At 40.9% G+C, this 15,616-nt stretch overlaps 1 protein-coding gene across 2 annotated transcripts in view; it reads right to left on the bottom strand.

Moving 5' to 3' along the window:
* Positions 1–9,375, bottom strand: part of THOC2 (THO complex subunit 2) — a 47,737-nt gene extending 38,362 nt beyond the window's left edge. For both annotated transcript variants that reach the window (XM_054289956.1, XM_054289957.1), the window contains exons 1-4: positions 9,206–9,375; positions 3,392–3,447; positions 2,135–2,226; positions 950–1,001 (exon numbers count right to left, since the gene is read on the bottom strand). In XM_054289956.1, coding sequence (XP_054145931.1) covers positions 950–1,001; positions 2,135–2,226; positions 3,392–3,447; positions 9,206–9,267 — 262 coding nt within the window. In that variant the 5' untranslated portion in view covers positions 9,268–9,375. The remainder of the gene's footprint in view (positions 1–949; positions 1,002–2,134; positions 2,227–3,391; positions 3,448–9,205) is intronic.
* Positions 9,376–15,616: the final 6,241 nt, after the last annotated feature.

Below are 15,616 nucleotides of genomic sequence, written 5' to 3'. Positions count from 1 at the left end.
GATACACTAGTTTCAGTTATTCCTGTAGTTCAAGAAGTAGCTAATTCAAGTCTTCTAATCCAGATTAAAAAAGGACATCAGTGTAATACTGCACTATTAAAACTAATTATTACTAGTTATTACAAAATGATGATACAAGTACACAGAATGAAACAATACAAATAAAAGTCAAAATTTATCTTCAGATGTACAAAACCATGCAAACTTAATGAGGTGCCTCTCTTCACAGGCAAGCACAGCACAGAAGATGCCTCACTCCTCAATACACACAACACACAGGATCTGTGATGAGCAGACCAGCAAAAGAATTTTCTGAAATTTGTTGAAAAACACAGACATGGAGCACCACAGAAACTGCAGGCAGTTAAAGCTGGAAGACTTGAGAGCAACAGCTTTGGATCAATATTACAACATAAAAATCCAGAAGTTATCACCAGAATAAGACATGCAACCTTTAAAACCTGCTCAGCTGGCAGATAGTGACTCAATGCCATTTGCCCTTCGATTTCTGGACAATTAGCTCCATTTCACTAACACTGACTGTACAGACAAAAATATTTACACAACACATTCTGAGGAGAAAGGATCTACCTACCAGTAAGTCAACTGTTATTAAAAATATTTAAGAATGATAACATCACTAAGTCACTGATGCCATTAGCTAACATCCAACACTCTTACAAGCTAGCTCCTTTAACTATTCTTGGCAGATCAACTTACACTGCCTTTAATAGGCAAACTTCTGGAAACTATAACAGAACAAAGCAGAATGAAAAGACATTAACAAGTGAAGTACAGATACACTGAGGAAGAATCAACACATGCTTTGTAAAGAGGAATCATGCTTTACAGATTTAATGAAATTTCCTGAAGAAGTCAACAAGCAGATACACATAACTTGATTTTCTCAAATCTGTTGCAATGCTGAAAGGAAGGGACCCCAACTTACCTAATATGCAGAACACATCAGCTAGGATAGAAGGCATGTCTTCTCGGAATTCCTAGGGAACAAGATCCCATTTAATGAAGGCAGAAATTCCAATATGCAAGCTTAGAAAGTGTTTGCATTATATAAAATAAGGCGTCATCATAAAGTTTAGATCAATTAGTCATGCATATTATTTATATTATTAATAATTCAAATGAATAATGCAGATGTTTAATTAGTGACTAATATCTAATGTAAGTGCTGGACTAACTATTGATATGTAGTGACACCCTGTAACCTTGACATGTAATTTAAGTGTACTTTGTGACCAGGGACAAACCCCCTCATTAGTCCCTCCACCTCCTTGGCTCAAGGCTCTTTATCCCTGTGTGAGGAGCAGGAGCTCAGAAAGTGACCTGCAGTTTCTCACACACCAAACAGATTCTGATTTCCTATGGCAACCAAAGACCCAACATTTCTCATGCCACCCCAACAGCAAGGTGCCCTACAGCCTTGCCTTCCCTCAACACCAGTGCTCAAGTTCAAAAAACCCAGAAAGATTACACTAGATTATTGCAACACTTTTCCTTAATGTTCCATACACATCAAAACAGCAACTTAGCAAAATTAAGAAAATATTTCTAAAAGATTTTCACTGTGTTTTTCCTAGTTCACTGTCTTAAGAAACCAGTATTTGTAAGCATGGTAGTTTAGAGGAAATTACTCTCTTCCTTACTTTCTCCACTTACTCAAATCATTTTAAGAAAAGTCTTTTTCAAACAAAAAGTAAGTCTAATGCATTATTTTCAAGGGCCATCACAGAACTTAAGACATCCCAACAATAAAATGGAACACTGTCACACTGTTATAAAAACCAGAAGGCGGCATCACAGATGTGCTGCATGTGCAAGTGACATTTGTTTCCAGCATTTATTAACTTATTTATTAACAACTTCAGTCTTCATGTGCCCTTTAGAAGTGACTTAACTTTTAATTTATGCTGAAATATCTATTCCTCATACCGTGAAAAAATGAAACCCTGCCAATCTACATATATATCAAGTGTACACAAATGAAGAATTTGATAAGAATGACTTTTAGACATATCAAAGAAAAATCTCTTGAATATTTTCCGGCTTGGATGTCATCTGGGCTTTTATAAGAAAGATTTTATTAAGTATGTAATTGTTACAAATATATACTTACTATGACATCACCAAGAACATTAGAAGCTTGATCATGCTTTAAGTTTCCTCTGACAACGTGGTAAGCAAGCTCATACAAAGCCTGCTGAATATCTGTTGAAAGACAAGAGATGACGAAGGAACATATTAGCTAATCCTCTGTCTGTTAAAGCAATGTTTACAGTAATGCTGCAGACATCAGACAAGTAAAGGAGATATGTTTCCCTCACCAGTAAAGGGGATTACTTTGTTATTGCTAATAGATTAAAACTGATCATCAAAATCTAAGATTTCACACAAGCATAAAGTGAGCGATGATCCACTTTCTCTGGGGAGCCCATGGAATAACAGTAAAATGGGAAGAAAAATCACCATCCTGCATACAGTAACCTGAGTCTTGATAGGTGACTCAACAAAGACATCCTTACCTTCTAATTCACATCTATGTCATATTATATACACATTATAATATTATCATATTATACACACATAGAAAACATTACAGTACTTTCCTAGTCATGTCTCATCACAGATACGCTCTCAAAAACCATTCCTCTAGGAGAAAGCAAAATTTAATTGGAGAAAAAATGTTTGATAAGGATTATTTCTTCATTTTTCTAAGGAAAGTCTCCTATAACTCAAGAACGTAACCTTAAAAATGCTTGCAATAAGCTGAAGCACTAAACAGAGGTATTCCAGTTGAGAACAACCTTGCAAAATGTAAACATGGCGGTTGTAAAATCAGCTGTGAGAAACCTGTAAGGTTCTTAAATAATACACAAAAATGTTGTGTTTTTACTATATGAATAATAACAAACCCCCATGTTTTCACCTCGTGCTTTCACCACATGGTTTGCTCAATAAACTATATTCAATAACAAGTTACACAGATCTTAATGCCTTAAATCATGCAGTCAGTAAGGTGGTGACTACAGACCACTGTGGGTGAATTAAAGCAATTTATTTTTAACACAGATAGAATAATTTCACACTTGCACGCTTAGGGTTCAGATATTTAACTTTTAAAATAAAATCTAGTTTTGTGTTGAGCTTGCAAAATGGAATTCCATTTTCTATGGCATAAATCAAACATTGGACAATCCTGCCAAAAAAAAAACCGTGGATGTTTGTATTTGTAGTATTCACCTTCAGCACCCACTAATGGTCACATGAACATTCCAATCACACACATGCAAAGGTATCATAATAAATAATAAAGGTACCAACTGTTTCCAGGCTTGTTTTCTATTTAACTAAAACCAGCAAACAAACAACTTACCTCTGAAACCCACATCATGATTTTTGTTTTCACTGAGAGCACGACACAGCTGCACACTAAAATAAAACAAATGTTTTAAAAATAATCATTAAATATTAGGATACAAATGTTTTGGGGTTCTTTTTTTGTTGATGCTCTGGCTAAAGCAGCTTTAGATTTGGGTGGTTTAAATGGATAATGACATTTGAATTTCTCCAAAGTAAACCCTAATTCAGAGAACTTACAGCAAAGAAACACAAGATTCCCAATAGATCTCATACACATACAAATATTCTTCCTAAGATTGTATTTCCTTGAGAAAAGTAAGAACAGAGGCAAGGAAGTCCTAGCAATAATCTACTGGCGTTACCCAATGAGGAAATGCTTCTCATTGAAAACTACCATAGTTATAGTAATTCTAACTCCTGCTTGTAAAAAACTTTCAACATGAAAATATGTGCATGACTTCCTTATGCAGTGTTTCACCAAGAGTAAGACAGTTTTTCTTTATTCTAGCCCCTAAAACAATCCACTCTAGGAAGCAGAAACCTGTCATGTTGCATTGCGACTGGCTGCTCCCAGGGCTCCCCCACCCAAAGAGCCATATGCAAAAAGCACTCAGAGTGCTGTGCACACTGTGCAGGAGAGAAATTAATAGTTCTCTGTGTTAGAAAAGAAATGCTTCTCCACTACACTGACAGCTTGCAAATGGACATGTTTCCAAGATACAAGGATCTTCCCTCTTCTCTACCACTACTGTCACCCCAGCAAGAGGTTTCCAAAGCAGTTTCCTATTTGAAAGTGGCAGTATTTAAGAAAGGTAGTGATTTAACTTTATCATAACAGACACCAGGGAATATTTGAAGAATTTTTGTCACATTTGCACATTTTCAACCAAGTTCACATATTTTTCAAAGTATCTTTCACGTGCAGAAAGTGAGGAGGGTATCAGAGCTATGTCTCAGTCCTACATAAGATGGCAAGACTACAGTTTGCTGTGGGAGCCATTTTAAGCTGTCTCAAATAAGGCAGTTATGTGCAATTGTTACAGAGGCTCATCATGAAAAATAACAGTAAAAAATAGTTCTGTAGCAATCCATTACTCATTCTATTTGCATCCTATATAGATTATCACTTCTCTAGCAAGACTAAGCAGCTGTTCCAGCAATCAGAGGATTATAATTAGCAAATATAAGGTATACACACCCTTCAGACAACTGGAAACTAGGGAGTTTCACACATAACAATCAGCAGAAACACAGAACCTCAGCAAAAAGCAAAGGTATAGCTAAAATGTCCTAAACACTATTGAAGAGGATATAATATATTTGGAAATAACTAGAATAGAGACAGCAAAACAGGGGAATAGGTATTTTATTTTTCATTAATGGTAAGAATAGATTTCTTCCCCCAGCTGTCTCAAAAAAGTATATCAATTCAATAAAAATCAATTTTGTTAAATTTTAATTACTTCTTCATAAAGAAGGTATCCTATAAGCACTCATTTCTAAATTCTCTATACAAATAACAGTAAAGTGAAACATCAGATGCTTAAAAAAAATTTCTGAGACAGACACTTTGGCCCCTATGTCCTAAGATTACCATCCTCAACCAGGTTACAAGAGCAACAACCCTGCCTGCTTGGATTGATGAGTTCTTTTAAGCACACCTTCATGCAAAATCAGAGCTTCAAGCCCTCCCCATTCCCTTTCCAGCAGTATCAAAACAGCATGAACAACACCACAATACTTTAAGACACAAATCTGTTTGATCAATATAGCAAAAAACTCTTAAGATGATCTGCAAAACAACATGCTTAATATTTGCGATTAGAACTCCATGAATTATTAAACTGGAGTTTAAAAAAAGAAAGGCAGAAGTATTTCTTTTTATGATTCTATTCTTTTCTAGAGGCATTCCCTCAAAGCAAGACCACCTTTGCTGTGGGTGCTGCCAGGCAGTTCAGCTGCACTGATTTAATGGTGTGTTACTGCAGAAATGGGACACATTCAGGAACACTTCCTCCCTTCTCAGCAGCAGTTTCAGCCCTCCCATCAGTTACATCAGTGCACCTGACAAACCTGGCAGAAAACTGGTCCAAACCCAGGTCTCCAGCCACTTCTGCAGGTTGGAGCACTTCCCAGGAGGCCACAGAGGCACCCTGGTGACTGAAGGCAAGGCAGTCTCCTCCTTTCCAGTAACAACAACCTGAGAGATTAGTTCATCAAGTCTCACCTGAGTGCATGAAATGAAAATCAAAACAGGGCACCTTCACCAGACAGAATCTGGTCAGTGTTCATTTGACTTACTACTCTGGCCTGGTAGCTCATTGCTGCCAGCTTAGGATGGACAACTTCCCTGCTCTACTAAAACCTACATCACCTACATCACCTCTTCATCTGAAAGTAAAACTGTCAAAAATATTTTTAAAATAACACACAATCACTTTTGAAAACCACAGTTTCAAAATTAAATTTATTTTGGACTGTGGTGGGATAGAGTTGCTGAGAACACAACTTCTGAAGCAGTGTGAACAAGTCTGCATGGCAGAGGCAGCAGCAGAACTGAGACCTCCCAAGTCATACACCACGTCCTACAATCTCCATTCCACTCCCACACGGGGATTAAAGCAGTAATTATCACAAAGTGCATGTGCCTGCCAGCACTTAATATATGCATAACTTAACTGATGCAGGTAGTTCTTTAGCTGAGATAAAGTACAAACAACTGCACTTTGCAGTCAGGATGGCACAGCTACACCCAACTCTCTGGATGATTCCCATCCCCTCACCTGCGTGAGCAATGTTACAGTGCTGGGTTAAAGTAACAAACAAGTTGGAAGTGCCTGAAAGATCGAGTCTCAACATTTCACATTCACACAATGTTAAACTCTTCAGTTTATCCTGAGGCCTACATTGCATGAGCTGCCAGGCAGGTACTTTATTAAAGCCCTCCATCCCCACTAAAGGCTCCTTGCTGTGCCGATCTCTCACAGAACAAGGTACCAGTTACTGTGTGTGTTACAAGTGTTCAGGCACAGACCAGCATCTTGCTGTGCAAAACACAACAATTTTCCTACAAAGACAGCACACACAAGTAGGTCTACAAGGAGCAGCAGAAATGGTCACCCTCAGACTCCAACTTCATCTGCACACCAGCATCTGCCAGTAGCAAACAAATGAACATAATTTAGTCAAGTGTACTTAGATAGAGGAGGATATGAACAAAGAGTGACATGTAAGATGACCACATCCTGACCAATGTATTTTTGTCAGCTACATACACTTGAAGCTACCACATTTATGTATTTTTATTAGATACTATTACAAATTAGTAGCTTGATTAATTAAATTCCAAGCTTGTACAGTTTTGACCAATTTCTCTGAACAATGTCTTAGAAGCAAATGGTCACCACTGCATTACTAATTAACATTACGACATTCTTAAGGCATACAAAATCCTTACCTTCTGATTTCTGGATAGTACTGTTAAATCATGACAAGCTGATCACACAATCAAAAATATCACACCATTAAAAAAAACCCCTAAAACCACATCAACCCCCCCCAAAACAACAACAAAAAACTCAGAGCAATTATCTTAAGCAGCCATTATTAATCCCAGTAGAAACTGAAATGCCAAATTAAAACAAACCATTTTCTTCTCTCAATTTTATTTTCTTCTCTCTTCCCCCAAAACACAGAAATGTGTTTTCATTTAGGTATCTACTACTGCCAAAATACTATCTCAACTGATCTAGCCAGATCATGTAAGCCATTTCATGCTCCAGCAAGTAAATACTTTTACCATAAGAACTCATCTTTCCTAGTAATTATGAAGGGGTTTTATCTCCTTAAAATGCCTACCAAAAACCTTCTAAATTTTTGTAATTCTTCTATTTGCTAGTAATGTCAGTTTTGCCATTCTGCAGCATCCTTCCCCTCCCCACTTTTCTAACATCATTACAATGAGTTGGCCTCACTTTGAACCACAAAGACCAAGAGTGAATTTAGGCCTAGACCTAATTTTTATTCTTGGCCATACTAGTACTAGACAAATAATTCAATAAAAATAAGTAGTGTTACTGCATTTACTCCCCTTTTACTTTAATGCTTAAAAACATTTCATGTGTTTCATTCTGACATTATAGCAGCCTAGCTCTGTTTTCCTCTAATTAGTCAGGGGATAGGAAGTTTTCGAAAAACAAACAAGAAGTTAGGCACTGAAGACTCTCCCAATAAAAGTGACTTCCTAGTAAGTTCTCTAAATACTGTCTACAGGTATACACTTTAGATTCTAGAAAATAAGTTCATGCATATTCCTCAAATTTATAAAGCTACCACTGCAAAGCCTGACAACTGCTATCCAGACACGACTGCATTTCTTTTAAAGCATATGGCCTCATCTGCAAACTGCTCTGTAAGTCATGCCTGGAACATCATTTAAGCAGTCTCCCAAATGAAGTGCAGGTACCACAAACACAGGAATCCAGCTAATCATTTTGTTTTATTGGTCCCATGGCAGATGAACACTCCGTTCCCATCCTGTTTAAGAAGCACTGCTCCGAGGGGAGAGAAGAATCCTAGAAGGTTTTATCATGGTCAAAAGCCATGTAAGCTGCCTCTTCCAAAGCCCGGAGTGCTGAGAACCCAACAAACACAGTGCAGTTGCCATTCTGGGATCAGCCAGGAAATGTCTGCTCTCTTGCAAACTCCACACGGCCTCTCAACGTGTTCAGCTTGTGCATTAACACAATAATGGTTCCAGCATAATTCAAACCAAAAATTACATGGCTGTAAAGGGAGGGCCCTTCACTACAAAATGGTGGCTCTGGAAATAACAGTGTTTTGTGCAGGATTCGCTACATTCTCTAATCTCCAACCCACTGCCGTTTCCCTCATGCACAAGGAAGATTCACTGGCAAATCTGCACAACCATTCAGAAAATACGAACAAAAGAAAATAATAAAATGTGTGGTTATCAAGAAGTGTTTCTCTAAGTGATCCCTGCAACATCCATATTTAAAATGGCAAAATCTGAAGTTCTGTTGTTACTTACAACAAAAAAACAAAAGCAAACGGAAGAATTAAAATAAGAGCATATAAAAACATATAGTTAGTGCAGAGAACATGCCTGTTTAAACTAACAGAGAAACATGAAATGACCAAACTCGTGAAATATGCCTTGAAGAGCTGTACTCCTGAAACACAACATTTAGTGAACCTGCCACATTAAAATGGCTTAAAACAGACACAGGCCCAAAATGGAAAGCTCTTGGTACACCTGAATTAATTTGAGAGGTTGCAACCGGACCCCTCTGTGCACAAAGCTTACTTTGTGGGATAGAACAAGCGTGAATACCTGATCATATTTTCCCGGGGTCAAAGAATACGGGGTCAGTCCTATCAGAATCGGTAAAAAAGTGGGAATGGGGCCTGGGGCCTCTGCCAGAAGGGTCAGTACTGTAGAGCCAGCGACACAGGAGCGCTTCAGGGTCCGTATTACCGCGGGGGGCGGCTGAAGACGATCCCGACCCCCGACAAACCCGGCCCCGACGCTGGAAGGGCCGCTCGGGGCGCCGGGAAAGCCGGGCCCAGCTACGGCGGCCGAGCGTCGGCGGAGGGCGGCAGCACCGGCCGAAGCGGACGGGAGGGCGGCCCAGGCCCTCATCCCGACCATGGCTTCGACCCTACGCCCAGCAGCAAGGACGGAGCCCCGATCGCCGTCCTCCCCGCCGCCCCTCGGCCTCCCCGGGCTGGCGAGGCCCGGGCGCCCCCGCCCCCCTCCCGCAGGCCGCAGCGCCCATCCCTCCCCACAGCGAGGCCCCGCACTCACAACTCGCTCTTGCCGCCTTTCTCCCAGTTCTTTATCCACTCGGCCGGGAGCAGCGCCGCCATCTTCCCCGTGCAGCGCCGAGAGCCCGGATGGAGCAGCGGCGGCGCCGGGTCAGAGGGGACGGATGGGCCGCGAGAAACCGCGGGACGCGGCCGCGCCGTGCGGGGAGGCGGTGGTGCGGACTGCGCCTGCGCGCGGGGGCCGCGGGGCGGTGCCACGGCCGCGCGTGTGCGTTACAACCGCGGGGAGGGGCGGGGCGGGGCGCGGTGTCTCCTGCGCGTGCGCACTGAAGTCCCGGGGACGTAGGGCGCCGTGCGCGTGCGTGTCAGTGTCAGAGCCGTGTGGTGGTGTGCGTGCGCGCGCGTTAGAGCCGTGTGGTGGTGTGTGTGTCAGAGCTGTGTGGTGGTGTCTGTGCGCGCACGCGTTAGAGCCGTGTGGCGGGGTGTGTGTCAGAGCTGTGTGGTGGTGTCTGTGCACGCACGCGTTAGACTGTCTGGTGGTGCGTGCGCGTGTGCTCGCGAGTTAGAGCCATGTGGTGGTGTGTGTGTGCGCGCGCGCGTTAGAGCTGTGTGGTGGTGTGTGTGTGTGCACGCGCGTTAGAGCCGTGCTGTGATGCGCGCCCGCGTTGGAGCCGCGGTGTGCGCACCAGAAGCGTCGGGCGGGGCGCTCCGCGTGTGGCGTGTGCGTTAGTACAGCGGGGCGCGTGTGCGCATGTGCGTTGCGGTCGCGGAGTCCTGCGCGTGTGTGCGGGGCACCTCCAGCCCGAGTACCGTGGACAGAACGATAAAGCGTTTGAATAAATAAGCGGCTAAAAAAGGATTCGTGTAAAACTTGCTGTGACACGTGTCGTTCCGATACAAGCACTTAAGACAAGCAGTTGTATGGATGCCGTATTCCGCGTGTCACCCCTCATGCCTGTGCCTATTTTGTTACATATCCCTTGTCTCCATTAAGTTTCCGCAAGCTGATCTGTGTTCCCTTCAGTTGCTAATTGGGACATTAGGGTTAAAATACTCTATTTCGTCGGGCAGCACATGTTTTAAATCTTTTCAGACATTTCTCTTTCCTCTCAAGTCACCTACCTTCTCAGTCTTGTGAACGCTTCCTCCTCTACTCGTTTAGTAGTGAAAATTGTTTCACAAATACGATGGAACTTCAGAAAACGGGGAAATTGAAATGAAATCTCAAGGTGAGGCCTCGGTGCCCCTGTGCCTGTGTCGGTACCAGCCCTGCTGTGGTCGTTGCCTTGTGCTCTGTTCACACTGAAGTGAATCAGCTTGCCAGCCCTTGGTGTAAAGCTTTCCACTCGCTAAATAGCTCTGATCAGAAACGCTGGCCTTTCAGCAAATCTGCATAACTCTGCCTGAGAGAGGGAACAGTGTTTGTTTCAATTCTCATTCTCAGCCAGTTCCCACAAGCTGTGTGTTGTGCAGGATGCTGCTGTTCTTGGGCCCTATGAACACCTTCTTCAAGGGGATTCCTTACAGCCCTAAACTCTGCACCAACACAAGTAGTAAAGGAGGCAGATTCTCTGCTTCTCATGCTTAGATTTTTAATTAGATACAGACCACATTCCAGGCATACCATATGCAGTGTGATAGAAGATACACTCAGTTTAAAAATGCCTAATTTATTTATGATAGGTTATTTTAAAAAGAAAAATTCAATAAATATATTTAAAACATATGTGTGGATGATAAAAGGCACAGAATTGCAGGCCTGAGGAATAACATGAGGGGGTGTTATAAGCAAATGCAATAAGTCTATTTAGAATATAAGCCTAACAGACACATAAACAGAAAACAAGAATCTAGCAAAATATATTAGGTGCAAGGATGTATGTAGGAATAGCTAGGTAAGGTCTGAATGTAAAAATTTGAGATTTTGCCTTCATGATCAAGAGGAGGAGACAGTCACGGAGAAATGCAGTAGAATAAAGCCATCAAGTCATTGCAGGACCAACAGGTTAAATGACAAATTTACTTAAGGAATCTAAACCACTTCTTTCTTGAAGTATATTAGTAAGGGACTGGGACAGGCTGAAAATAAAAAATAGTACATGCGTTGTAGAAATACACATGACAGAACCAGTTTTAAAATTACTCTGAGAAGAGTCCACAGTATTTCTATGGTACTATACAAAACATTTAGTGGTAGAATTTATATAAAATATAGTCTGCTTAATTAATATTAATTATGTATATGACATATAACCTCTAAAACATAGACAGTCATGCATTTTAATGAAGTAATGTAGGCAAAGCAAAATATTTTTAAAATAATTATGTACCAATTCCTCCTCAGAGTAATATATTTTTGACACAGAGTAGTCTTTGTTCCAGGCTATAAAATCATATTCAGTTTTGACTTATCCTTGCTTTTGTGATGGACATCTTTATATGGTGAAATGAGTTTCTCAGGACCACCTGATGTTAGTTGAATTGTGAGGAATTCATAGGTTAAGAAATAATACTTATATTTTAGTTCTATAACAGCCTTTACAGTTTATTCTTCATCTTTTCATGAGGCTTTTGTGTGCTAGAAAAAGCATCCTGGGCACCCTAAGATTTGTCTAAACGAGTCAGAGAGCCTTGTTAAGAGCCATGACAATTTTGTGTTTCTTTCTGTTATTTCTACAGGTTGACATTTACCTTTCTAAATAATGGAATAAAATAAAATTTTGAAAAGAAGGAAGAATGATGCCTGCAAAGGCAGGATATGTCACTGCACAGTCTTAAGTCACCTACTGTGCTTCCTGCCTGAATAAAGAAGTACTCTGAAGGCTTTGTCCCAGCTGCATTAAAGGAAATGCCTGTGTCACCACTATGGTAACAGCTGGATAGCAGCAGGAAGTTATTTAACTGAACAGTGAATACAAGGTTTTCAAGGATGTAGTGCATTATCCAGCAAATACATAGCTAGAAAAATATCAGCGGTAATTGGATCTTATAAAAATGTATTTATTCTTGGTTTTCTAAATAAATACTACAGACATCCATTGGGAGAGCTGGAAATGTACAAAAGCAAAAGAAATAAAACATCCAACAGCTCATTTCCTCTTTATTAACCAGTTCCATGGAATTCATGTGGCAAGGCACAACTTTATTATCTGCTCTCTGTCCATTGCTCTCTGTTCTGCTGCTGCATCTCTTTCTGATAGTTTGCCTGAGTTCAAGGTTGGAGGATCCTTAGTTAAATACATCTGCCTTTGACATGTGAAGAATATATTTTTTAAGTTTCTACAGCAATATAAAACATTTAATAAACTTACTCTGCTAAGATTTGGATGGTCATGTTGAGTTGTCCACATATATAAGAACTCAGACACCATCAACAGGATGTGGGGATAATTAATGACCAAAGTGGTCAGTTAAAGGGACATGCTTGTTAACCACAACATTCCTCTTTGCTCCTCTCTGTCTCTTTTCTCCTATCAGGGCATACATATGGAATCACGCAGGGAATAGGCAAGCATTGCCTTGAGCTTGCCATTTTTCTACTTATTATATCAGACTTATATAGTACCTGTGTGCCAGAACTAATATTCCAGCATGAAGGAGTTATGAATAGAAAATCATGCATGGAGTCATATGTCACATGCTTGCTAAGTCCAAAGTCCCAGTTTTAGATAATTATTTCTTGCATTAATCAGTTCAAACAGAACTAAGATAAATCACTAGTTGCATTTTCCTCTTCATTTGGCATTTATCCTAGCTCAGTGGATTGTGAAAGAATGTAAACAGTCTGTCTCTGATTTGACATCACCCTGAAGTGAACTTCGAAGCAGTTTCAGCAGCAGCAGCATACTAAGTCATTAAAGGGAGATTCAGTTTTTACATGTTTAGATGTAACTTTCCCACAAGGAAAAGTTGTTATCAAGTTCAGTACTGTTGCCATTATTTGATGGGTTTAGTTTTAATGAGAAGGTAATTTATTGCATTGTCTGACAACAATGGATTTGGGAGTTATAGGAATGTTTGTCCTGCATAGGATTTCATTGCTGAAGTTGAAAAGGCTCATCAGGTTTTTTCAGCTTTTCCTGTTTCTGTACTGTAATTATGCCTCAATTTTTCTCAAACTTCCCTTCAGACTCTTCCACTGCCTTCATGAAAATGTAATGAGAATGACATTTATCACCTGCTTGCAACAAAAAGATAGAAAGAATGTGCTGTAATAGTAAATGCTGTGGATAAAAGAAAAATATGTTGTACTGTTTTGGAAGAGAGAATTAGATTTGATTTTCTGTGGACCAGCATAGAAATGCATGGCTTTCCTATCAAATGACTGAATCTCTTCTTCCAATGGTACTGAAAGCACTGGATATAATTAAAGGGAAAAGACAGCTTTCAGACATCTGTTACTTATTAGTTATTCAATTTTCTATTGTCATATGCACAAGAAAATGTTCCTTTTCAAGTTGCCATTTTGTGATTTTTCCGTATTTGATTTTCTTCTTTGCTGCACCTCTGAAATCCCAGCTCTGGATTGCATAACTTTTTTCACTCTATTCATTAATTTGGTACTAATGGTCCAATTGACAAGTCAATGAGATGAGTAGGAAATAAATTACATTAACTTCTTAGGGATTATGTCAATAAACAGAGCTTCCCATATGAACCTCTGTGACTCTTGACCCATTGTTGACTAAACAGTTTGTGTCAAAGAACTGTGTGCTAAGTCCAGTTTATGTTTATCTGACTCAAACAGGTTGTAACTGATTGAAATTTTTAGCACGATTGTGTAAAGAAAATTTCAAAGAGACTGTACTTTTGGTATGATCCGATTTTTTCAGTTATTTTATCTCATATTTTTTGATGGAAAGGTTTTTGGGAGGCGATCTAATCCAAGCTCCTGCAGGGGTGAGAGCTTTTCAATTTAAATTTTACCACAGTTCTTGATTTAGACATCAAAACCTGAATGTGGGTCTTTGCAAAACCACTTTGTGACCTCTGAAAACAATCTGCTTCATTTGGACAAATATCAAACCTCAATAGAGCAAAGCCCTTTGTGAAAATCACTGCTAATGAATGTATTAATAATGTGGTATGACAAGGATTTAGGAGATTAAATATTCATATTCACATTGCAGTGTTAAGGTGCAAACCTCTAATTGTGCCAAAGACTCTTAAATAAATAATCTTGGCTTTGGACAGATGTGGAATAAGTTTAGATGGATGTGACTCAGTACTGCAATAGAGCTGTTTATTTCTTATAGGCTCAGCTCACTGTGCTGCATTACCAAATATTATGTTCTAGATTGCAGGTCATTCTTTTCTGAAAAAAGAGCAAGTGGTATGTGGAATTGCATCCTAAGGTGAGTATTGGTTTTGATTACTGAATGATCATTACAAGTTTTTTCTGATCAAAGTGAGTTTGTTGCTATTTCATTGCTTACCTTATACTATAGTTACTTGTAATAACTACAGGCTTTGAATCAAATTGTGTCTCAGTAGGTGTTGGAAAACAAAGTGAGAAGCAGTCCTTACTCAAAAGGGCTTTCAGTGTAAGCCCTGGAATCTGCAAACATTCTAATATATTGTATGATTACACTGCTTCTCCTGAAATTGTCCACACTAGCTGCCACAAGTCTTTGGGGATATATGGTCTGCAAAATGTGAGTTCCTACTGTTGACATGCACGAGGGGAAAACCAAAAAAGTTTGAGAACATTATTCCAAGTCACTGGGTTTTCCTGAGGATAGCAAGTCCCCATAGCCAAGTACCCTGTCAACGTTAAATGTGCTGGGTCAGCAGTGAGATCACCTGAGATTTTAAAAACCAGAAAAAGGTTAAAGCAACATTTTCATGTACAGGACCATCTTAGTCTTAGCCATGAGAATTATTAGATGATTTTTGGCTATAAAGAAAATAGCCTGAGGTTTCCGTCTGATTTGGAAAATTCAAGTTCCAAAAAAATTATGGTTTAACAGATTTAAATCACAACAAGCTGTAATTCTGCGGGGACCAGAGGTGAGAGCAAGGAGAGCGCTGGGATGAGCATTTGGAGAAGATAGTGTGGCATGGAGGGGATGCTGGAGGTGCTGAGGGCGAAGAGGCGAGGCCGGCGCGGAGCCGGGAGCGCTGGGAAGTGAGGCACTGACCGGACGGACAAACGGAAGGAGCTGAGGAGTGGGGCCGAGGAAACTGAGGGGGTTGTGGGGGGTGAGCGGGATGAGAAGCGGGGCAGTGGGGACCGGAGGGGCTGAGCGGGATGAGAAGCGGGGCAGTGGGGACCGAAGGGGCTGCGGGGCCAGAGGGGAAGGAGGAGCGGCGCTGAGGGGCCGCGGGCTGAGGGGCCGCTCTGCACTTCCTCCCGCCGCCGCCACGCGCCGCCCTCCGCCGGCGGGAGCCCGCCCGCCGCGCCCCCACCGGCCCGCCAGGGGGCGCTGCTCCTTCCCCGGCGCTGAGCCTG

This window comes from Melozone crissalis, unplaced genomic scaffold, assembly GCF_028551555.1.
Source record: "Melozone crissalis strain CALT ecotype California unplaced genomic scaffold, PUWL_Pcris_2 ptg000068l_1, whole genome shotgun sequence".
Classification (NCBI taxonomy): domain Eukaryota; kingdom Metazoa; phylum Chordata; class Aves; order Passeriformes; family Passerellidae; genus Melozone; species Melozone crissalis.
The sequence above is the reverse complement of the archived record's forward strand: the minus strand, read 5'-3'. Positions and strand labels throughout refer to the sequence as shown.